The sequence below is a fragment of the Colius striatus genome, chromosome 12, assembly GCF_028858725.1.
Source record: "Colius striatus isolate bColStr4 chromosome 12, bColStr4.1.hap1, whole genome shotgun sequence".
NCBI classification, from domain to species: Eukaryota; Metazoa; Chordata; class Aves; order Coliiformes; family Coliidae; genus Colius; species Colius striatus.
The window spans coordinates 25,685,868-25,708,625 of record NC_084770.1 but is presented as its reverse complement, the minus strand read 5'-3'; the positions used below and the strand labels follow the sequence as shown (position 1 = coordinate 25,708,625).

General features: G+C 53.4%; 1 protein-coding gene across 1 annotated transcript; it reads right to left on the bottom strand.

The window, feature by feature from the left end:
• Positions 1-792: 792 nt before the first annotated feature.
• Positions 793-21,227, bottom strand: KY (kyphoscoliosis peptidase). Its single transcript, XM_062005930.1, has 12 exons — positions 21,095-21,227; positions 20,112-20,174; positions 17,898-17,960; positions 15,702-15,819; positions 15,277-15,290; positions 14,807-14,857; positions 12,939-13,021; positions 12,545-12,653; positions 10,316-10,433; positions 4,237-4,425; positions 3,043-3,233; positions 793-1,878 (listed from the first exon to the last, which is right to left on the bottom strand). The coding sequence occupies exons 1-12, from the start codon at positions 21,225-21,227 to the stop codon at positions 977-979; spliced, it is 2,034 nt and encodes a 677-aa protein (XP_061861914.1). The 3' UTR covers positions 793-976.
• Positions 21,228-22,758: the final 1,531 nt, after the last annotated feature.

Genomic DNA, 22,758 nt, shown 5'->3' with positions numbered 1-22,758 from the left:
CACCCGAATCGTTTCTGCAAGTGCTGCTTGATCTCGTGATGTGTGTTTGTGGTGAGATTCACTAGGAGACCACCTCTCCCTGGTGCATGTAGGGGTTTTCCAAGAGTACAGTGCCAAATAGCTTTTTACATGCTGATAACGTCACTCAGCCTGCTGTTCCACACAACCCCTTTGTTTTTCAGCTGCAGTACCGCACAGGCAAGCAGGAGCAAAGACTTTTTGAGACCTTTATTCTCCGTTTCACTGTAGCTGTAGTTATACAAACACCTCTATGCTTGAGACAGGATTACAGTGTTAATATTGCAGGAAAAGAAAACAAGTGTTTACAGTTCAAATACTCTAATATAAAAAGGTAGAAATGCTTTTGTTTCTTGTGTTTCAGAGTCAGTGTAAAAAGGAGTTTCGCGGCATCGCTGACGTTTGTAAGACAATGAAGTGCACAAGGAAACTTCATCTTGTGTCTTCTTCCTAACACTTCTCCCTCCTGAGATGTACTGTGCAACTCAAGATAAACAGAAACACGGTTAAAACAGCCTGAAGTTGCTTGTGCCCAGTTCCTCGTGTCCAGTAGCGCTGCTCAAAACCAGGGTGTGCTTTCTTCATCCTGCCCCGGACCTCGGTGGATTCATCTTGGGGTAGCCAGTGTAAGACTTTGTTTATGGTCCATTGCCTGGAAACCAGTAATCCCTGCTGGCACAAGATGATCTGTGGCCAGACAGTCAGTTGTAGTCTTCAAAGTGATTGTCTGGGTGGTATTACTGAAACGCAGGTGAGGGGTTTATTTCATTTCTCCCACTGCTGCTCCCCTTCTTAACAGGATTTACTTCTCTGAGCCTGTGATCTTGCACAAGCCGGCGAGTGTCGCCCCGCGTTCGTTGGCAGAACAGGTTGGATGGAGAGAGTGAGCAATCTCCTAAAGCTGTGTTGGTTTTGGGCACGTTGGAGAGGTTGGTTGAGGCAGAACAAGGAGGGGCCCTTACTGGTTCTCGACTTCGTATTTCAGGACGTGCGAGTAAAAGCTGTGGTTTGCGTTCTCGTGCACCATCACAAACAGCTCCCTGCATCCCGAGGTGTTGCAGGTTCCCTCCCAGTAGCCCCTGCTCTGGGTGAGAGGGTAAGTGTTCTCAGCTTGAACGAGCACCTTGGCTATCCCGGGCATTCTGAGCTTGAACTGCACGTTGCGGTTCGCCGGCAGCAAGCCGGACAGCGGCTCCAGGATCTCGTACTCTTCCAGCCACTTGCTGTAGCTCTGAGGGAAAGCCGGCCACTTCACCTCAGTGTTGAGGCAGGTGATGAGGTAGTTGAAGACGTAGTCGTAATTGCCCGGGTCCGATTTCTTCTTGGCGTAGAGCTTGAGGACGAAGCTCCCTGCGTGGGGGAGGTGGATCTTCAGCTCCATCTGGTTCCCGCGGCGGATCTGCATGATGTGCCGCCGGCTGGCGTCCTCCGGCAGGCTGCCGCCGTCCGCGTGCAGCGAGGCCAGGACGCTGATGTCTTTGCCCAGCGTGAAGGTGAGAGCGCAGCGTCCGTCGTTGCTGTGGATGACGGGGCTGGGCTGGGAGGGCCTCAGGAAGCCCTGGCGCTCCGTCCACCAGCTGGGGCCCACGGGCTGGTGCAGGTCCTTGGGGAGACGCACGGCCTCGTCCACAGACTCACACTCCACCACGTACTCCAGCACGCAGCTGTAGACGTCGTCTGAGGCTTTGGAAGGCTTGGCAAAGATCTGCAGCTTGTGACTCCCTGTCTCCCGGGGGTAGATATCCAGCTCCATTCCGTGCTTTCTCAAAGTCAGTAGGCCACGTTCCTCCGTTCCCTTCAGCTTAAACGAAAACAGCGTGGCAGAGCGACAGTCCACGGACACCGAGGCTTTTCCATTGACTACAAAATACAAAAGGAAAGGAGCTGCATGGGACTTTCAGGCCATTTTCTTTGCATGCACACCCCGTTCTGGGAAGGCTAATCTCTCCCAGTGACTTGCTGCTTCTCTAACAGTAAAGACAAAGAGCTGCAGTTGACAGGTCAGAGCTTGTCAGCTGTCTGCTTAGACCAGTGTCCCTCAGAATGAAGTGAGGAGTGCCTTTTGTTTTGGAGATGTGCATGTATCCTGTTCTGGTATGCTCTGAAATGGAGCTGTGGTCCTATAGAATATAAAAGCCTATATGAAATACAACTGAAAGTACTGTCAGCCCTCGTGCTCCAGAAGGGTTTCATTAGATACAATTAGACCTGATTGCTAGTCCAGTAGCTGTTCTGAGAAGCTGCAGAGAAAAGTGCAGGAACCCTCCAGTACGGACATAGAAGATAATCGACCTCCCTGTGAGCCTGTTCCCAAACAGCTTGAAGACAACATTAAATCCTAAAGCGTTTTTTGACTTGAAGCTTTAACTCTGTGTTCTGAGCATCCATGAATTAGCCATCTCATGCAATTCTTTTAAAAGAACTGAGGAAGGTGATAGTAAATGTGGACCCTGTGCTTCAGTGGTGTTACCCTGAATAGTTTTGGGTTAGAAGAGCTGCTGGACTTAGGGTGCTCAGGATTGCATAAAGAGGTGCCTATGTAGGGATTATTCAGTAATTCAAGCTTTTGGAACACCAGGAAAGGTTTTTCATTTCATTTTCAAGACTGACCTGCTAACATACAATAGCAATACTTCTCATTTTGCACCACTGATGCCAGCTGGTAGAGGAACTCATCTTCAGCTGCTGCCTGAGGCTTTCTTTTAAACCCAGGGGGTACTACAGTTTTTCACAGCTTGGGGAAAAAAAGAGAGAGGGAAAAGGAGGAGAGGAGAGGAGAGGAGAGGAGAGGAGAGGAGAGGAGAGGAGAGGAGAGGAGAGGAGAGGAGAGGAGAGGAGAGGAGAGGAGAGGAGAGGAGAGACAGAGAGAGAAACCAACCCCTCCTGAGCCCTAAGAGCTTTGAGTGCAGTTTGCTTGCCAGAGCAGAGCTGGGAACGTCATTTCCTGCAGGCAGGACGGTGTGTGGTGGATGTGGGGCTGCAGGAGGGAAGATGCTCTGCAGCTTGCCCTCCCCAGGCTGTTACCTGTTTGGATGATGGCTGTCTCTGGGTGTGCAGTCAGCAGGCCCAACATGTAAAAGTTACTGCTGTGCAGCATGTTCTTCTCAAACTCCTTCAGCGTCAGGGTTGGTTTGAGAAGCTGCCAGTTACTGTTGTCTGGGAAGTGATTGTTAATGAACAGAGCTGGGTGAGTCAGAAAGTAAAACTCATTGTACCTGGAAGAAGAAGGAAGAGAGGTGAGAAACAGTTGATTCTTCCTTTGCACCCTGGTGATGACTTGAGCAGGAGGAAGTCAGAGTGTTTTGGGCTGCTGAGAAACCAAGGTTAGTGGGTTTGAAATTCTCTAGGCAAAGAAGGAACCTGAGCTTTAGGCTTCCATATCCAGGGCACACACTGAGCTTTTGGGTAATGCCAGGATATTTGCACTCCCTGCTGCAGCCTTGGGCTCCTGAAGAATGAGGGAGGCACTGCTGCTGTCTGAAAGTGGGGACACCCTCTCTCAGGCAGCTGAAAGCTATGAATTAAGTGCCACGAAGTATTGCATAAACCAGAGATGTACAGGCAAAGGAGGTTCACTTTTACAGAATCATAGAATCCCAGAATGTTGAGGGTGGGAAGGGCCCTGCAGAGCTGCTCCAGCCCAACCCCCTGCTCAAGCAGGTTCCCCTCGTTCAGGGGGCACAGGAATGTGTCCAGGTGGGTTTGGGAACCTCCTGAGAAGGAGCCTCCACACCCTCCCTGGGCAGCCTGGGCCAGGGCTCCCTCAGCTCAGCACCAAAAGACTTTCTCCTCCTGTGCCAGGGGAACTGTTTGTGTTGCAGCTGATGTCCATTACCCCCAGTGCTGTCACTGGCTACTGTAGAAAAAAGCATCCCCCCATCCTCCTGATACCCCTCCTTTAGCTACTCAGAAGTGTTGATGAGATCCCCCCTCAGCCTATTTTGCAGGCTGAACAGCCCTAGGTCCCACAGCCTTTCCTTTATAATAAAGATGTTTCAGTCCCCTCCTCATCTTTCAGCAGTTCAGTGGCTTGCTGCTCAGGGCTGCTGTCTTTCTGCAGGTGCATGCTCCATCCCTTGTGTAAGCAGCCCAGAAACCTTGCTCAGAGCTTTGAGTCCTGCTGTGGGAGCCAACATTTCATGTATCGTGCCAAAACCATCAGCTTTTCTCCTGCCTTTGTGGTAGGTTTATGTATTAACAGAGAGGACAGTTCTTTACCTGAAGGTGAACTTGGTGCAAGAATCATCAACAGAACCACTTCCCCAGGTGCTGTCGAGTAGATGCCACCTTCCCTCAAGGTAGACAGCATTCCAGGCATGGTCAGAGTCCCCTGTGAAGGTCTGCCCCATCTTGTACCCATACCCCTTAGAGTATCCCGAGAGCTTCATGCACTGGATTCCTGCAATGCTAAAAGGAAACAATGGGAAACTTCTGTTTTAAACCTGTCTATGGAAGAACAAAAGGAGGAGCAAAGTCTGCAGAACTCCAGTCAAGTGGAGCAGCTCCATCAGCTCCTCAGGGGCCTCCTTGCATTTCAGTCCCAGGGGAGTTGGGGAGTTTGAGTGTCCAAGCATATGTGTCTCTGAAACCTCCAACTTGTGACCCTGGTGCCAGACTGTGCTAAATGCTTAGGTTGTTGCACTGTTTCCCTATTTGCAAAGCTTGCTGCTGCCTGGGGCACTGCATTTCTCTGGATGGGGGGGAATCTCTGCACTTTGCATGGCTTTCTTCTAACTGCCTTCCCACAGCAGCCTGGCAGCACCTCTCAGGATGGGCACGTTCTCCCTTCTGACCACTGACATCCTGTAGAGACCCCCGTCCCAGGGGGCAGGGACAGGGGAGCAGTTGTGGGTAAGGATGCCTGAGGTGGTGTGCAGGGGCTGTTTTCCCTTGCAGCCTTTGAGCAGTTGTAGGTAAGGATGCCTGTGCAGGGCCTGTTTTCCCTTGCAGCCTTTGAGCAGTTGTGGGTAAGGATGCATGTGCAGGGGCTGTTTTCCCTTGCAGCCTTTGAGCAGTTGTGGGTAAGGATGCATGTGCAGGGGCTGTTTTCCCTTGCAGCCTTTGAGCAGTTGTGGGTAAGGATGCATGTGCAGGGCCTGTTTTCCCTTGCAGCCTTTGAGCAGTTGTGGGTAAGGATGCATGTGCAGGGGCTGTTTTCCCTTGCAGCCTTTGAGCAGTTGTGGGTAAGGATGCATGTGCAGGGCCTGTTTTCCCTTGCAGCCTTTGAGCAGTTGTGGGTAAGGATGCCTGTGCAGGGGCTGTTTTCCCTTGCATCCTTTGAGCAGTTGTGGGTAAGGATGCATGTGCAGGGCCTGTTTTCCCTTGCAGCCTTTGAGCAGTTGTGGGTAAGGATGCATGTGCAGGGGCTGTTTTCCCTTGCATCCTTTGAGCAGTTGTGGGTAAGGATGCATGTGCAGGGGCTGTTTTCCCTTGCAGCCTTTGAGCAGTTGTGGGTAAGGATGCCTGTGCAGGGGCTGTTTTCCCTTGCAGCCTTTGAGCAGTTGTGGGTAAGGATGCCTGTGCAGGGGCTGTTTTCCCTTGCAGCCTTTGAGCAGTTGTAGGTAAGGATGCCTGTGCAGGGGCTGTTTTCCCTTGCAGCCTTTGAGCAGTTGTGGGTAAGGATGCATGTGCAGGGACTGTTTTCCCTTGCAGCCTTTGAGCAGTTGTGGGTAAGGATGCATGTGCAGGGGCTGTTTTCCCTTGCAGCCTTTGAGCAGTTGTGGATAAGGATGCATGTGCAGGGGCTGTTTTCCCTTGCAGCCTTTGAGCAGTTGTGGGTAAGGATGCCTGTGCAGGGGCTGTTTTCCCTTGCAGCCTCTGGACAGCACATCCCACTGGAGGAAGGGCCTTTTCTCTTCCAGCTTTTGCACATTCCCTGCTTTTTGTGTGATGCCCCATCAATTCAGTGTTGTTAGCAGAGGATGACAAAGATGAAGTGTGCTTAATTGCTCTCTGTCTTGTTACCCAGTGGCATCCCTTTGATGCTGTCCACAATTAGCCTGTGTAATTATGAATTAAAAACGTGTCTGTTCTCTCTGTCAGCCCAGTGTTTGACACCAGCTGAGATATCTCAGGCCTCACAGGGTCATGGATGCTGATTTAGTTCCCTCAAAGAGTGTGAGCCTTGTGCTAGCCCAGGGTACAATTGATTAAAGAGTCTCTTTTTAACAAACTAATGAATATCTGTGTTGATGTGTAAATAAGATTTATGGAAGTGCTGTGTTAATAAGCTCTCTGCTGCTGCTAGCAGTGGATCCTATCCTTGGCATCTTATTTCAGCATTAATCTACAACTGCTTCACTTAGAAATTGTCTTTTGTGTGGGATGATATTGCCATTTTTCTTTTCCATTGAAAGGCACATAAATGGAACAAGTACCCTGAGTAATCAAGTGTGCACGCTTCGAGGCAATATCGTGGCTGCACAACGTGGCTTTGACTCAGAAGAAAAGTGATATTTATGGGGAAGAGAATCATTAAGAAGTGGAGATCTGATAAGGGACAGTGGCTAGTGACTGTCAGTGCAGCAGTGCTTGTAGGCAGGCCTGCTTGTTTCACAGAGGTAAGCACAGAATCACAGCATGGTGGGGGCTGAAAGAGACTTTTGCAGATCATCCAGTCCAACCCCTCTGCTAAAGCAGGTCTGCCTAGATCAGCTCACACAGGAACACATCCAGGTGGGCTGCTTTAGGGGGAAGGTGGTCACTTCAGCTTCCCATCCATCCTAAACTCCCACCTGGATGGTTTTGTGTTGGCTTTTTTTATGCTTCTCAAGAAAGAGATCACATTTCTTTACATTCTTTCTCAGGTTCCCTTAGAAAGAACATCACAAATAGAATGACAACTGCAGAGAGGGCTGAGGGAGAGCCAGCTGGGAGCTCACCTTGGGCAGCCTGCAGAGGGAAGACAAAGTTACATGGAGAAATGTGAGAGTCCCCCTCCCCTGCTAAAGATGGCCAGCACAGAGGGAGAGGGAGTGTGCCAGCCAGCTCCTGTTCAGCCTGGGCTGTTGTGTAGCCACGCTGAGGCACTGCCTGGCACAGGGGTACTGCCAGTGAGCGTGGTGAGCCTGGAAGGAATGGCCATGGAGAAAGCTGCTGTGGTAGGTGGGCTGGAAAGTCTCTGCCAGCCTGCAGCCGCCTCTCAGCCAAATTTGAGCCGGGCAGTAAATCTGGAGCAACTCCACTGATGAGACTGGTGAGAGCCTGGATTTATGGGGTGTAACTGAGACAGGAGCTGGCCTGGGAACTTTAAGGAAGATTTGATCCTGGGAGTTTGGAAGGGGCCTAACAGCAGCTAAGTACCAAATTCCCACTAATTTCATGGGGATTGGTGTCTAATCCTTCTAGGCTTCTCTAGGCAGCCTTGTTAGCTGGGCTATTCAGAGGGAACAGTAAGGAACAAGTTCTGCCCTTCCTTCTCTCTGTGCTCTCACTTCCAATGAACTTTAGCAAAGCAGCCAGAAGGGTTTGTGCTGGGATGTGTTCAAGGCAGGTCATTAAAGGTGCATTTAAACAGTGCTCTCTCTAACAATGGACAGGCAAAAGAACTAAGGCTAAACATCCCTTAAAAGATGCTTCACCAATCCTGCATTGGTTCGAAGGGTGACTGGGTCTCTGTTCTTGTGTAAGTTGGCAGAGACAGGGCTGAGAAGAACACCAGAAATGCTTAAAATGGCAATGTGATGATAGAAGGTGACCTTCAATGCAAGGTGCACTGGAAGAACTGAATAAAGAAACAATTGGCAAGATCTGCTTGGTGCAGCAAGGAGGTCAAAAGCTGTGTTTCTTTTCTGCTTCAAAGAGAGTAGGAAAGAACCTGGAATTCAGTGGCACCTTCTTCCCTTTGATTTCACATTGACTTTGATGATTTCATCTAAAAGAGAAGCAAATCTGGCTTCTCCAGGGGGAGACAGAATGGTTTATACCATGGTAGGTGGGTGTACACTCTTGAGCTTGAAAAGAAGGAAAGCTCCTGACTGAAGAGAACGGGAAAAGCAAGAGGATTATGAAACCTGGATTATTTGCAGGCTAACTATGAGTAATGAGCAGCTCAGTGGGCAGATCCCTGGTAGGGAGTGTGGTCAGCTTTGCTCCCAGAGATGCTGCTGAAGCCTCCCGGGTGCAAATCATTGTTTTGCTTTCATCATTAATTCTGGTGAGTTTCTTCCTAAATCCAGACTGCTAGGTTTTGCCCTGAATGGAATGAATGAGTTTTGCCTCAGCCACATTTCCTCCTTGAGTTGAGTTGTCAGCTGAGAAGCCAGTTCTTGATAAATGTTGCTTGAATCTTGGTCAGGAGCCTGTGCTGCTTCTCACTGCTGTCACACCTGATGGTTGGAAGCTGATGGTTCGTGGCCAGCTTCCCACTGTCCGTGCCCACCTTTCCTTCCTCTGGGACAGCAGCCTCAGCTAATGGCAAGAAGCCTGGCTGCCAAAGCTGTGGTCAGGAGTGTCAGTGTGGTGTCTGCATGAGGAACTCTCCTCTCTGCTGGCACTGGGACAAGTAGGACTCAATCAGTGTCAACCGTTGACTCCAGCAGGACCTTTAGGGGCACTCCTGGTGACTGACAAATTGAGCTGTTTGTTAAGTTGCCTCAACAGGAGATAAGGAGGGAAAAAAAGCATGCTGAAACATGGGGTTTTTCCCCCAAATTTGGCCTTGAAAAACCTTTCCACAAAAAGACTGCTCTCTGCCTCCTGCCCTTCTGCTTAGACAGCATGGGAGATGAACAGCAGGCAAGAAGGAGGGATGAGGAGATCCCCTTGCAAGAAAGGGCTGTTGTCTTTGGTTGTAGCTCTTCAGGGAAAGAGTTAAACATTTAGCTAATGTTTGACAAAAGTAATAGGCTGAGTGACTGGGAGGTTTCCCAAAGCACAAAATGAATAATCAACCTGGAACTGAGGAATTGAGAGTAAACCCCCAGAGCCTTTAAATGGTAAAAGATATCCTTGGCAAGACTAATGAACTAAGCATATGCTTTGTAATGAACAGATGCAAATTCCCCCCACTTGTAACTGCTAAGAACTGTTCCATGGGATGTGGTTATAAAGTCATGCTTCACCTTATTTCTTCATTTTACTCTTTAGAAAGCAGGATCCTGCAGCGTGGGATACATTACTGCTTGGAAGCACTCTCCACCTCAGCATCTGGTACAGTACTTTTGAACTAATCTGTCCTTTTCCCTGAAAAAGGTGTTTGCTTTGTGGTGAAAACCATCCCAAATCTCTCTGAATGGCGTGGGAAGCCAGTTGTTACTCACACATGCCAAACAGTAACTGCCCTTTCATTTCTTTCCCCAAGCTATCTTGTAAATGGAAGCTGCTCTCCTGAGAAGCTGCTCCCTGACAGAACCATCATGCAAGCCCACACTCTTAGGAAGCCACACCATTACTTTCTGGTGTTAGGAAACCCTTCCAGGTTGGTTTTTTTTACCTCTTGGACAACCCTTCTACATAAAGCTGCTCCCAAACTTGCCAGGCACCTTCATTGCCTTCACTACTCCTCTAAGCCAAACTATTGCATACAGCTGTGAGAGGTGAGGTCTTTGCTGTTGTGGCTTTGTGCAGTGACCATCTCCTTTCTTTTCTGGGTTGGAGGAATGTGAGTGAGAAGGGATTTGTGCTGAATTCACATTGAAGGCACCTGTGCTCCCAGCCAGGGAAGGAAGGGGCTGCCTCCTCTCTCAAATGCCCTTGTGACTTATTTGTGGGAGAAACCCCACTCACTGATGCAACTAATCCCCAGTGAAGTCAACAAGGTTTTGTAGGCAGGGGAATGGATTTTAGTCACTACATGCTGACACAGCTATAACATGGGAACTGCAGTGTTGGCCTCAGGGGAGCTGAGAGTGGCTGCAGCAAACAGTGGGATGAGCGTGAGGCAGTGTCCCTGCTCCTGGCACTCTGCCTGCCTGTTGCATGGGAGCCTGTGGGAGACAACACTCCTTGTTCAAGTATTGCCATGCTTTTAACCTTCACACACAGGCACTCAAAGGAAGAACCCTGGCTGCTTCTAACCAAATTAGCTCTGTGTTTTCATCTGCCATTATGTTAATGCAACGCGAAGCTCAGCAGATGGCACAAAGTAAATTATGCTGAGGAGGGGGTGGGGGGATGGAGGAGAAAGCAAAACTTGACCTTTCTGGGACTTGCTGGTTTTCCACAGCGTGGCTTGAGAGCTAAAGTTCCACGTCCTGCTTAAAGTCACATCAGTGAATGCAAAGGCAGACAGAAGAGGCAGGGGGTGACAAGGAACAGGAGCTCACCCTGGCACTGAACGCTTCTGAACCCGATTTACCTGCACATCCGCTCGAAGAGCCCGGCGTATCCTTCACAGATGCTCTTCCCCCTCTGCAGCACGTCCATGGGCTCGATGGACGCTTGGCTTTTGTTGTGGTAACCCACTACATCGTATTCTGCAGGAGGGAACACAGGGGAAGGTTCCTTTAGAAGCCTGAGGCAATGGGCTGAGCAGGGAAACGCAGGCTGTGGCGTGTGTGTGCTGTGCAAGGACGTCAAGGACAGTTGCTCACCTCCTCTAAGCCTGAGCTGGGATTCAGAGGTTAAATCCACACGGGAAGAAAACTCTGGGGGGTGTTTTAGGGGCTGCCCTTGGGTAGGGACATCCACCAACCTCGAGAGGTCCCCACAGAAAGCAAAGCGCTCTGCGTTAGGGGGACTCGGGCTGTGGCTCTGTTTAAGGAAACCTTTGAGCTTTGTGCACTCTTTACAGGCAATTTGTCTTTAAAATACCTGGAAAGCAGCTTGTTGGGAAATAACTTGGAAGGATTTGTTTCAAGTGAGTCATGTTAATGCCTGGAAGGGTAGGAAATGGTGGTGGAATGAATGCAGAAGAGGCACAGGAGGGTTCCTGCAGCCAGAGCTGGAGGAACTGGTCTGGGAAGGTTAATTCAATACCAACCAACCTTGGCCAGGTCCATAACCTCTTCCTTAAAATATGAACACAAAGCTCTGACAAAGCTCTAAGGAATGCTGCATCAGCTCCCTTTAATGCTGTGCAAGAGGAAAAAGACTGGCAACTCTCTGTGTGTGCTTTGCTGATGAAATGCTGCAAGTGCTGCCCTTCTATCCAAGGGGCTCAGCTGACGGCTGGCTCAGGGGGCTGCTGGTGGCTTTCTCCACCTGGGCTCTTCACTGGGCCACCAGCAGAGCTGCAGAGCGCTTTGAGGGGTTGGGAGAGCTGGCTGCCTGCATGTGGTTCTGTAGTTATACTAGAAATAATAGCTAAAATGGTTTCTTTTAGTGCTGCTGCTGCATGGAGGTAGCTGCCCTTCACAGGCAGGGAGCTGGATTGGGTGGGAAGAGACACCCAGGGAGCAGTCTTCTCACTTCAAATCCAAACAAGGAGGGAGTTAGGATGCTCTTCCAGGGTAGAGACATTGCATTTTTGTGAGCCAGTTTAGATTCCTGACAGTGTTTATTTCCCATGCATGTAACCAGGGATCAGTCTCTGCAGGAAGGAAAGAGAACCAGGGCCAAGATGGTGTAACAAAACCTCCTGAGGCTGTCCCAGCATACCTGTCAGGGGTCAGGGGCAGCCTGGGAACCTGTGTGAGGTCAATGGGCAGACTCAAACCAGAGCAGCCATCCCCAGTGGGATGCAGCCCAGGCAGTGGGAGGCAGAAACGAGTTAGTGGCATGAGTGTCATGCCACAAGGCTGTGAGTGACCAGGGGCTGCCTGGAGCTTGGCACTGGGATGAGTCAGATGCCCAGTTTCAGGAGATGCAGTCTGCACGTTTAAGGGCAAGATTAAAGCTGCTTGGGACAGACCAAACTATGCCAACCCTGCAGCTGCTGGCACAGCTCTGCTGACCTCAGCGGGCATGGGATTAGGCCAGTGCTTCCCACATTGCCCTGCTGCTCTCTGGCAAACCACACCACAGCCCCTTGGCACAGCTAAGAGGTAAGAGGAGGAAGAGCTGTACTTCTCCCCTTCTGCCCCCAAGACTCAATGGGAAAGAAGCATTTGTGCATGTGCCATGCAAAAGGCAGTCATGTTGCACATCCAGTTCCCCCCCAGCCCCAAGGAGTTTGGGGGAGCAAAGGAGCCTTTTGCCCTCTCTGAAGTGCCAGACTGGAGAGGCTGTGGATGATGCTGCCTCCTCCTTCCTCAGCCTCTTCACATCTTAGTTGTTTCTGACACTTCAGTGGTGGGAAGGGACAGAGGAGGGGCTGCACTGGGAGGTGGGGGGTCAGGACAGTGGGGGAGATGAAACTTGAGGTGCTGTGATTGTGACAGCTAACGTGCTTGGTAGCCTGGCTTTGTGCTCTGGCTGCTTAGGGAGGAGGGACTGGTACTGTTAGACCTTCAAGTCAGGCAGGAGTTACAGATTCCTCATGTGGAAAGAGATCATTGCCACAGGAGCTTTGTAGGGCCTGGTTGGTGAGAGAATCTCTGAGTCCCATTTCTGGACCAGAAAGCTTTGGTCCCTCCCAGCCACCCAGCCCCCAGGGTGGTGGGGAACCGCAGGGGGGGTGACAGCAGCCGCGAAGCTCTCAGCCTACCGATGTGATGGCAGATCCACATCCAGATGGCTCGGACCTTCTCCAGATCACTCCGGGCTTGTCTCAGCAGAGCTTTCACCAGTTCCTCCACGCTGTTCTGGACATTCACCTGTTTGTGAGGAGGAAAACTGTGGTGAAGACCTTGCTGTGGGAGATCTCCTTTCTTCTCCTGAAGCCAGCGAGACCCCACCTGCCGGGAGACTGCTCTAACTCGAGCTTCACTCAGAAACACAAAGCTGCACCCCTCTATTTCCAGCAAGTCTTTTTGGTCATAGTGGGATCTCTCATTATGAGGTTTGAGGGAGGGGAGAAATGGTTTTTCACTCATTTGGGAGATTTTTGGGCCCCAGTAGGTCAGAGCTGGGAGAGGGACAGAAGCAAAAGCAAGACTTACTTTTAATGCATAGGCATCCAGCTTCTCAAATTGCTGCAGATCTACTGGCATGGATTTCAAAGAGGATTTGTCCCACGGATATGCTGGGGAGAAACAAGCTGTCATTGTCTGGGGAAGGGGAGGGGATGTGTTTGGCTGCCTGAGAGCCCGGTGCAGGGTGCTCAGGGAGCAGAGGACACGAGGGCACTCGCAGAGGTCCCTGCCAGCTGCACAGGGAGCAGGAGCCATCCTGTCTAGTCTGGTATAATTTGGGCCATGCTGGAGCAGAGGGGCCCCTGTGTCTCTGGCACTCTGTCCCAGCATAGGAAACCCCGGGCTGTTGGGCTGAGGCGCGTGAGGTTTAAGGCTGAAGTACCAGGGAAAATCTGTGCTGTGGGAGTCCTGGAAGTCCAAAAAATGGAACTTGAAGAAACAAAACCAGCAAAGAGCTGGATTTCTCCGGTAGTTTTGCTGAAAGCAATGACTGTTTGGCACAGGAAAGGGCCACAGTCCTGTGCTGATTCAACGTGGGGAGCAGTCGGACTGCCACTGCTGTGCCTGCATCTTTGCAGGCTGTAGCCTCCCAGATCTCCTCAGTGGGCATGAAGGGTTAATAACTTGCCCTAATTAATCAGTTAACTGATTTTCTAACAGTTTCTGAGGGAGCTGACACTGTTGTCTCTCATCAGAGCCACCTGAGTGCTGCAGCTCTAGCTCAGCGCACAGAGGTATCGGGTGGACGTCTGCCCTGGACCGCCGTCTGCTCAGCCCTCCCTTCTGAGCTGGTGAGAACTGAGCTCTACAGCAATCTGTCCCCCTGTCAGAGCCTGTCAAAGCCATTTAGGACTAAAGAGATTCTTCCAGCTGTCTCTGTAGGATCGTTATTTCTCTGGAGAAAAGAACAAAGGGCTTAAAAAAAAAGAGATCCCAAAGGGAAAATGCTGTTGTGTGACTCCCAGAGTGCTGGGAGAGGTGGGTGAGTGGTGCTGTAGGGACACTGGTTGCCTGGAAGGAGCTGCCAGGGAGTGAACTGCCCTGGGTTTTGGCTGGTTGCATGCTACTTCATTCCTGCCCCTTGCCAGGCAAGCAGGATGCCCCTCTGCCTGCTCGCTGATGCACAAGAGGCTCTGAGAGCGTCCTGTCCTAGCTGAGAAGCCAGCAGTGCTTCTGCAATCTATATTCATGACCTGATCCCTCCCCATCTCTCTCAAATGGGGCTCTGGCCCCATGGCTGCCAGCTCTGGCCAGCTGGGGAGGGGGCCAGAAGGTCTATTCCTGACTCACAGAGGTGCTTTGTTCACATGAGCCCCGCTCTGCTTGGAAACCTCTGCCCCAGAGAGGGGTTGTGGGGCATCCCACATCCCAGGGATGCTGCAGCCTGCCAGGCACAACACAGCAGCATCCCTGTGCCAAGATCAGCAGGTAGGCACAGGGCATCTGTTTCTTCAGCAAGGCCTGTTTGTTTAGCTCTCTCATTGCCGTTAAGGGCTGTTACACTGACCTGAAGAGAGCCAAAGCAGATTTATGTATTTCATAGTTCCCACTCTCGCACAGCTCTGAAAGTTACTTTTTGCCTGTTGGGAACAGGATGGGTTATCAGCTTTTTTTGTCTCTGCCAGGATAGAGCTGCCAAGGCTCCCTGCAGCTGCAGGGTCCATTGTTCCTGTTTGCCTCCCTCAGTAGCCTGGGGAAAGCCTCAGGCACCCCAGAACCGTCCCTGGAGAATGCTGAGTGCTCCTCCTGGCAATGGGAAGCAAACCCCTTGCCCATGCCATTCAGTCTGGGCTGGCAGCAGGGCAAGCTTTGCTTGCAGGAGTGATGTGCTCCCTGTGTGGGGCTGCCCTGGTGAGGCAGCAGCAGGGTGTGCTGAGGGGACAGCAGGTAGGTACCGTGTAGGTCTTTTCCTCCCGGGGGCCGCGGGGCTTCGGTCCTCCGGAACCCTGGAAAACGGGGAAGGGAGCGTGAGGTGAGCAGCTGGTGGCAGGAGAAGGAAGAGTGATGGAAAGAAGTGATTCTGGGGAGCAGGGCTGGGTGGGAAAAGCTGGAGTGGAGGCTTTCACAGCATCCCAGCATGGTAAATGGGGGTGGGAAGGGCCCTGCAGAGCTGCTCCAGCCCCAGCCCCTGCTCAAGCAGGTTCCCCTGGCTCAGGGGGCACAGGAATGTGTCCAGGTGGGTTTGGGAACCTCTCTCTGGGAGCCTCCACACCCTCCCTGGGCAGCCTGGGCCAGGGCTCCCTCAGCTCAGCACCAAAGGACTTTCTCCTCCTGTGCCAAGGGAACTGTTTGTGTTCCAGCTCATGTCCATCACCCCCAAGTCCTGTGGTGAGTGCCCATTCCCTTGGGACATGGATGTCAGCACCCTGAGGAGTGTGGCTGCCAAGGGGAGGGGGCTGCAGTGTACTCTGCATCCCCTCCCACCCCTCTACAGCTCTGCAGAGGCCACATTCCCCAGCGCTCAGGCATCTCCTGTTCTAGCCTGAAGGCTGGGGACATTCAGCCCCTGGGGACGTCCAACCCCTGCCCACCCCGAAGGCAAACCTCTCCAGGCATGGAAGAAGGGAGAGCTGAGCCCCAGATGATAACCCTGCAGAGAGCTCTGCAGCAGCTGGAGGATTTCTGAGGGACACTGTGGCCCCCAGACTGTCACTGCCCATCTTATCCCAGGGCTGCAGGAGGAGAACAACCCCCTGGCCCAGGACCAGGATGAACTCTGCAGGGCCCTTCCAACCTCCACCATTGTGGGATTTACCTCTTTCTGCAGAGGGAAGGATATGGCCCTTTCACCCTCCCACCCTCTCTGCCCCAGGGCTGAAAGCCCAGGATGTACCTTTTCCAAAGGAGAGTTTCTTGAAGAGTTGTGGAGTTGTATCCTTGGGATGAATCTCCACTGTCACTTGGGTTCCTGCAAAGAAAATTGATGACAAACTCCCTAAGAAAGGGAAAAGTTCCCAGCAGGCAGCACTGTCTCTGCAAGCCAACTCTGAACTTCAGAAGCAGCAGCCCTGGTGATCGAGAAGGTATCAAAGCACTTGGGCAAAACAAAGCACCCTTAAGATAGACTGTATGGTCAGAAAGCCTGTGGCCACCTCCAGTGTGACTTGTGATTCTCAGAAGAGACAATTCAGCCTGTTCTAACCCAACCAGGTGATAAAGCAGCTGGTAAATAAAGCAGGAGGTCCCCAGCAAGGGTTCCCTGGCAGCTTGGGGAAAGAAAAGCTTAATCACCGTATTCAATAGCCCTGGCTAAGCAGTAAGCAAGGAATCAATTCCTGCCATGGATTTTTCTTGGGATCAAACAGAGGAAGGCTGAGTGCTATGGAAGTGGTTTGACTCTTGGTATGAACTTGTTTGGCAAAGGCAAACAAGTCAGAGGCAGCGTCCTGGCCGTGCTGAAGGACTCCTGCCCCGTGTGCTGAGATGCTCCAGAGCAACCTCACCTGCAAACCTGGGGGCAGTTTCAGAGAAGTGCAAGGGGAAGAAAGTTCAGGACAGTCTTATTGGAATTGCATGAGGTTTTTGACAGAGACTGCCCTTTTTTTGGCCAGATATTTCAGGTGGTTTTGCAAGCCCCCAGGCTCCAGGAGGATCTGCACATGCTTGTGGATCAGCCAGAGGTGACTTTGGAGACTGAAGGTCAAGCTGATGATGCACCTCAGAGCTGCCATCCAGTCCTACATGTTACCTCCTGCAATGTCATCCAAATTCCTGTGACATTTGGGGTTTCCCTTGAAAGCCACCTCTTGGAAACAGCTCCTTAGGTAAGAAACCTGCACTTTCATCATCAATTTTCCCACAGCATGTAACTTCAGGGACGAGTTCCTGTGTGACCTGCTCTAGGTGGTCCTGCTCTGGCAGAGGGGTTGGGCTGGATGAGCTTTCCCTTCCAACCCTTGAGATTTAAGCATCTCCTGTGATTACACAGAAAGGTTTGATGTCTTTTAAGCCCTAAAAGCAGAAAGCAAGACAAACTGTCAAAACTGTATCCCCCTACCCCTTTTAAAGGCTGGAGCTTGGCTCCAGTTGTGGGCTGACTGCAGATATCAGGGTGTGAGGATGAGAGCTGGCTGCTGCATTCTGACAGGCAATTTGAAGGTAAAATGAAGTTGTTTCTCCAAGGGGGTGGCTGTGTGCAAGCAGTGTGGTTTCCTTCAGGTTGTTCATATGTCCATGGATCCTTCTTCATTTCTCAAGATTATCTGTGGGTTGGTGGGTTCTCTTCTCCATGTTCCCCCCTCCCCCCCATTAGTTAAACCTCTTTCTTTTCAAGAACCAGATCTAACAGAGAGGGCTCCTGCCAGGAAGCCTAAAAGGCATTTAACAAATGGGGAAAATGGCATTCCCCACGAGTTTTCCCACGTGCTACATCCTTTGCTTTGACAGCTGATGGCATGCAAGAGGTACTGATGCTGGGTTTTTAAATCAAGCTCTCCTTCAGAAAGAAACACTTGCTCTGCTCCTTGTTCTCTGTGGCCTGAGCAGTCCTTGGCCAGTGTGTGTGCTCTGGGGTGCAGCTGACCCAGCACTGCTCCTGCTCCAGTGCAGGGTTGGTTCCTTGCAAGGATCTACCCTGTGAATGGATTTCTGCAGCCAGCTGTCTCGAGCTAAACTTGTGCCAGTGTTATTTCTCCCAGCCCTTGTACCCTTCCATCAGCACTGGCAATATCTGATATTGGCAGGAGTATGTTCTTGCTGTGCTTTCTGATCCTGGCTGTGCTGTGTCCTGGTGGTCAGGGGGATGGTGGGAACCCAGCTGCTTCAGGACCCACCTCCATGCATCCACGGAGACCCAAGGGTTCTCCAGGCTCCTCTGGGATGTTGATTCTTTGCTCTCAAGATCATAACATTGTCAGAGTGGGGCTTTTGTTTTTTTATCTCTCTCTTTTGGAGTGTTCTGAGGTTATTTTATGACAGGCAGAGCTTGGGAGGGAGCTCACTGAAGTCCTGCTCTGAAGCCCCCACAGCCCCCGGGTGGCCACATACCTTCGTTGGTGTAGGAGGTGAGGGTCTGTGTCTGCTTGCAGGACTCCCTGGAGACTCGCCGGCCTGCTTACACAAAGAAAAGCATCTCAGTGCCTCCAAGAGAGTGAAAATGCCCAGCATGGGAGGGTTAAATCTGTGCCTTTGCTCAGCAGCCAGGTAAGTAACAACACACAAAGCCTGACCCAATTGCTCGTGGTCCAGGAGCGCCTGGCCCCGCTCACGAGGGATGTCCAGCAGCGTGCCCAGAGGGGCAAGGTCAAGGGCATCCTGGCTGGGATCAGCACTGGGGTGGCAGCAGGAGCAGGGCAGGGATTGTCCCCCTGTGCTGGGCCCTGGGGAGGCTGCAGCTCCAGGGCTGTGCTCAGTGCTGGGCACCTCACTCACTGCCACAGGGACACTGAGGGGCTGCAGCGTGGCCAGAGCCGGGCACAGAGCTGGGGAAGGGGCTGGAGCACAAGGGGCTGGGGAGGGGCTGAGGGAATGGGGGTGTTGAGCCTGGAGAAGAGGAGGCTGAGGGGAGACAGCAGCACTCTCTGACCCCCAGCTCACTGCAGCCTCCTGTCAGGGAGTTGCAGTCTCTGCTCCCCAGCAGTGAATGACAGGACCAGAGGAAAGGGGCTGGAGTTGCCCCAGGGGAGGTTGAGGTTGGAGCTGAGGCAGAACTGTTTCCCTGAGAGGGGTGTCAGCCCCTGTGCCAGGCTGCCCAGGGAGCTGGGGGAGTGCCCAGCCCTGGAGGGATCCCAGAGCCCTGGAGCTGAGGTGCTGAGGGCTGTGGTCAGTGCTGGGCTGGGCAGGGTGAGGGCAGGGCTGGGACTGCAGCAGCTTCAGGGGCTTTTCCAGCCAAAATGATTCTGACTCTGAGATGCAGCCCAGGGAAGGGCTGGAGTGAGAGCTGTGGGCCAGGGTGCTTGTGCAATGCTGTTTGTAAATACTGCCAGTGGTGTCCAAGGCTTCATGCAGATGCTAACAGGGCTGGTGAAAGGAAGCTCTGCTTGCTCTGCAGTAGTCCTCACAGGCATCCAGACTGTGCCTAAGGTAGGGCTGAAGGGAAGGTTTCCCACATGCACACCAAGTCTTCCTGCTGTTAGTTCAGGGTGTTAAATGGTCAATGCTTGTGCTCATCTGGAGGCTCTGGCTTGTGCTTGTGCTGTGGCTGCAGACCCTCTGGAGTGTGACAGAGGAGAGGGAGAGGGCTGAATACTTGTCTTGCCTCCCAGAGTGGAGGCTTTTGTTATCTAGTGTCTGAGAGCATCAGGTTTGTAAAGAAAAATCCAAACCAGCCTCAGAGTTGTATCTTGCCATGAACCATGGCTTGCCCAAGGCTTGTGAGTGCCATCCAGCCCCCACTGATTTGAGGGGGGCTTGGACCAGGGCTCCTATGGGCATGGTTCTGGACACAGCTGTGGCTTTTATCTGCTCCTGATGCCTGGGAAGCAAAGCTTCTCTTTGGTACAACTCAAACCCACTCTTTGGTACTGTGAGAATTACCTGTTGTCTCGCTTTATCTTTGCCCCTATGACACCACCTTAGGCTGAGACTACCAGGACAGCAAGTCAGAGGGGCTGATTCCCTTCCCTGGGAGCTGCTCTGTCCTGTTGCACCCCAGTCCTGCAGCCAGGGTAACCTCTTCAGATGCTCCTTCTGAACCCTTTCAGGGCAGAGGGGTGAGCAGCTGGCAGCAGAACACTCAAGACCAGTAGTCACATTGCTCCTGGCCAGCAATCCCACCTGCCTTGTGCTCAGCACTGGGGCAGATGAGAGGGGACTGGTGGATAGATGGGTTGAAACCCCAAAGGTTTCTTGCCCATGCCAGATGCCGCCTTAAGCTGTGTGAGTGCTGAGGAAGTCTCTGGAAGCTCTATCTGCAACCTGAGCAATTTGAAGCACTGAATTTCTCAGCTGGCTGTGAAACATAAGAGCTCTGTACACCTGCAATATGGCTGAGCTCCAGGGCAGCTCGTGGGAGAGTCCTCTGCACGTGGCTGTGTGCTGGCTTGGTGGTGCCACAGCCCTGTGTCCCCACCACAGGGCAGAGGAGGGATGGAGGGGACACTTCCCATGGCACGTGGCTCAAAGCCAGCCCAAAGTGCTGGGAAAGGATGAGTTGTTTGCAGCATGTTGCTGCTCCAGAGGCACAGCTGGGTGCTAAAAGCTTGCAAATCAATGTGGCAGGGTGTGGGGCCAGTGGCAGTGGAGTGAGAAGATGTGGCTTACCGTTAAGGTCTGTCCCCTGAGGTGGCTGTGCTCTGCTGTTTCCATTGCCATCGTCCTGCAGACCTAGAAAATACCAACATGAGGGTGGCAGGCTGGCCTCCTGCAGTGAGCTTTGGCACTGCCTGGAGGCCCCAAAACCTTTCATGTAAGCCACCATTCCGACTGAACCCAGGTGTCACTGGGATCCCCCTTCTCTGCCTTGCCTGCAGAGTTTGTTATAGCCCCCGTTGCTACAGTAGGAAAGGAAAGAAGTGCAATAGTCCAGCTCTGAGATGTTTTGACAGGGCTTAGGTTTATCTGGGTGGGTGCTGGCTGCCGTGTTAGGTGAAGCATGAGCATGACTCCTGTGTCAGCTTTGCCTACCCTTGTTAGTCTGGAACTGGGTGGCTCAAAGCCTGGCTTTTGCTCAGGGTTTTAGAGCAGGAAGACTCTTTTACTTCTGCAGGGAGGGCTCCCTTACAGTTGCAGAGCACAGCTTTTTGGAATATCCCCTGAAGGGACAGGAGCAGGGCCAGGGAACCTGTCCCAAACTGTAGCTATAAATGGCTCAGGGTGGTTATCTTTGGAGACAAAGGCTCCACACGTTTCAAACAGAAGAGTTTTCCCTGTGTTCTGCTGTAGTAGGCGCTGGTCCAGGGTGAAGCTGCCCGGCTCCTGAGCCTTGGGAGGCATCTCGGGGCTGTGGCAGGGCACAGCGACGCATTAGTATCCTCAGCTTAGTATCTGTGTGCGTGTCCCCTCCTCCTGCACCCAGCAACCCCAGCCGGACCCCCAGCAACACGCAGCCTTGTGCGCGCCGGGACCCTCCTGCGCGGGGAGCACGGGCGACGGCACCGAGCAAAACCCCCAAAGCCTGACGTTAGGGGGTCTGCAGCATGTCCGCAAAGCCAAAGAGGAGAAAGAGACTGGGGGGAAGGGAACCTCCCCCAAACTCCGCTCCGCGGCCGCAGCTCCGCGCAGCCCTCCCCCGCACCCCGACCTACCTGCGCCCCGGCAGCCCTCCGCCGGCCTCCCCCTCTGCCCCCTCTGCTTGCCCGCCGCCTCCTCGAGCTGGACAATGAGCAGCAGATTGATGGTTAGGGCGCTGGGATCTGCCGTCATGGCCACGGTCCCCATGCGCGCGGGGCAGGGGCTGCGCTGCGGAGCCGGCGGCCGGGAGCCCCCCGCGCTGCAGCAGCCCCGCGCTGGCCGCGCCGCCAGCACCATCGGGGCTCTGCCAGCGCCGGCACGGAGGCAGCGGCTTACAAGGCACCTTGGAAAGGAAACCGCGGCAGGGATCCGTTTCCTAAAGCAGAGGAAGGAGCTGTGTTTTGGCCCCCGGGGGTGGTGGTTCTGGTTTCAGAGCGTGCCCCCGGCTCCCCCTCCCCTTCTCTCTGCCCTTTACCGGCTTTAAGCACTTGTCTGCACTCAAATCCCCCGGCAGCGCTGGGGGGGATTCGCTTCCCTGCCCCGCCACGAAACCTTAAAAGGCTTTGTCTTTTGATCCGCTCCCCCGGCAAAGAAACATAAAGGATGCTTAGGAGCAGGAACAACGAGGCTGAGCGCTGCAGGAGGCAGAGCAGCGCGGCAGCTCAGGGAGGGGGCACGAGCAGGGGGAAGGACCCGCGTGTGCAGGGCTGCCACAGTGACAGAGGGAAGGGCAGGGTGAGAGCCGGCCCGGCCCAGAGGAGCCCGAAGCGAATCGCCAGCTCCCTGTGCCCGAGCAGCCCGGGCGGCCCCGCTCCCGGAGCGAAGCTGCGCTTGCAGAACCCCTCCCAAGCCCGCAACGCGCGGTGAGCAGCGGGACCCCGCGGGTGCCTGCAGCTCCGAGCAGAGGCTGGCAGGGACACGAGCTCTAATTTTATCCCTGGCCGCGGTGCTGTCGGCGCTGCCAGCCCCGGCGCCTCGGCCCGGCCCGGCTCGGCTCGGCCCTGCCCGCGCTCCCGGGGGAGCTGCGGCACCTGTGCGCCGGGGACACGCCGCCGGCCTCGGGCAGAGCTGGGGGGCTGCGGGGGTCGGGAGCTGGGCGGGAGCGCGGGGCCGCTCCGTGCGTGTCGCAGCGGGGAGGCACAGCCCGTGCCTCTGGCTGTTGTCGTCCCGGGTCTGCGGGCAGGGGCCGCTACTACTGCCCGGTGTTAGGTTACTCGTGCTCAGAGACACGGGTTTTCCCCGTGGATCTCTATATAAATCCTGCCCCCTCCCAATCTCCTGCCCCTTCGCCGTTCCTGAGCCCCTTCCAAAGCACGGACAGCTGATATGCCCCCGTGCTTGCCTGCAAATCCAGCTCTCAGCAGCTCTGCAGCTGATCCAGAAATAGCGTGGCACCCTTCCTCCATCCAGCTTTGCACCGTTGCATGGCCCTGCACCCCGTGTGCCCCCCTGCACCGTGCCCGCAGCATCCCTGCCACCAGGGGTGGTCACCTAACCCCCAGTGACACGGCGACAGACCCGTGCTGGGGACGGGTAACGGCGCTGGTGGGGTCTGGGAAGTGGTTTTTGCTCTTTAGTTTGTTCCCTGGAGCAGTTTTAGCTTCGGGCATCCCCGGTTGAGCTCCAGCTGTAAGGAGCTCAGCGGAGGCGGCTGGACCTGAGGAGGAGCAGGAGGGACGGCCGCACGCCAAGACGTGCCGGGCTGTGCCAGGCACTTTCCGAGCCATCTGGGGCTCGC

What these genes read in the sequence shown, in the direction of transcription:
- KY (XM_062005930.1), bottom strand. Translation starts at nt 21,227, where the DNA reads ATGGGGACCGTGGCCATGACGGCAGATCCCAGCGCCCTAACCATCAAT. An exon ending in GGAGGGCTGCCGGGGCGCAG is followed by an intron (nt 20,175 to 21,094) that starts GTAGGTCGGGGT and finishes GGTATTTTCTAG; the next exon opens with GTCTGCAGGACGATGGCAAT. An exon ending in GGGAGGAAAAGACCTACACG is followed by an intron (nt 13,022 to 14,806) that starts GTACCTACCTGC and finishes GTTTCTCCCCAG; the next exon opens with CATATCCGTGGGACAAATCC.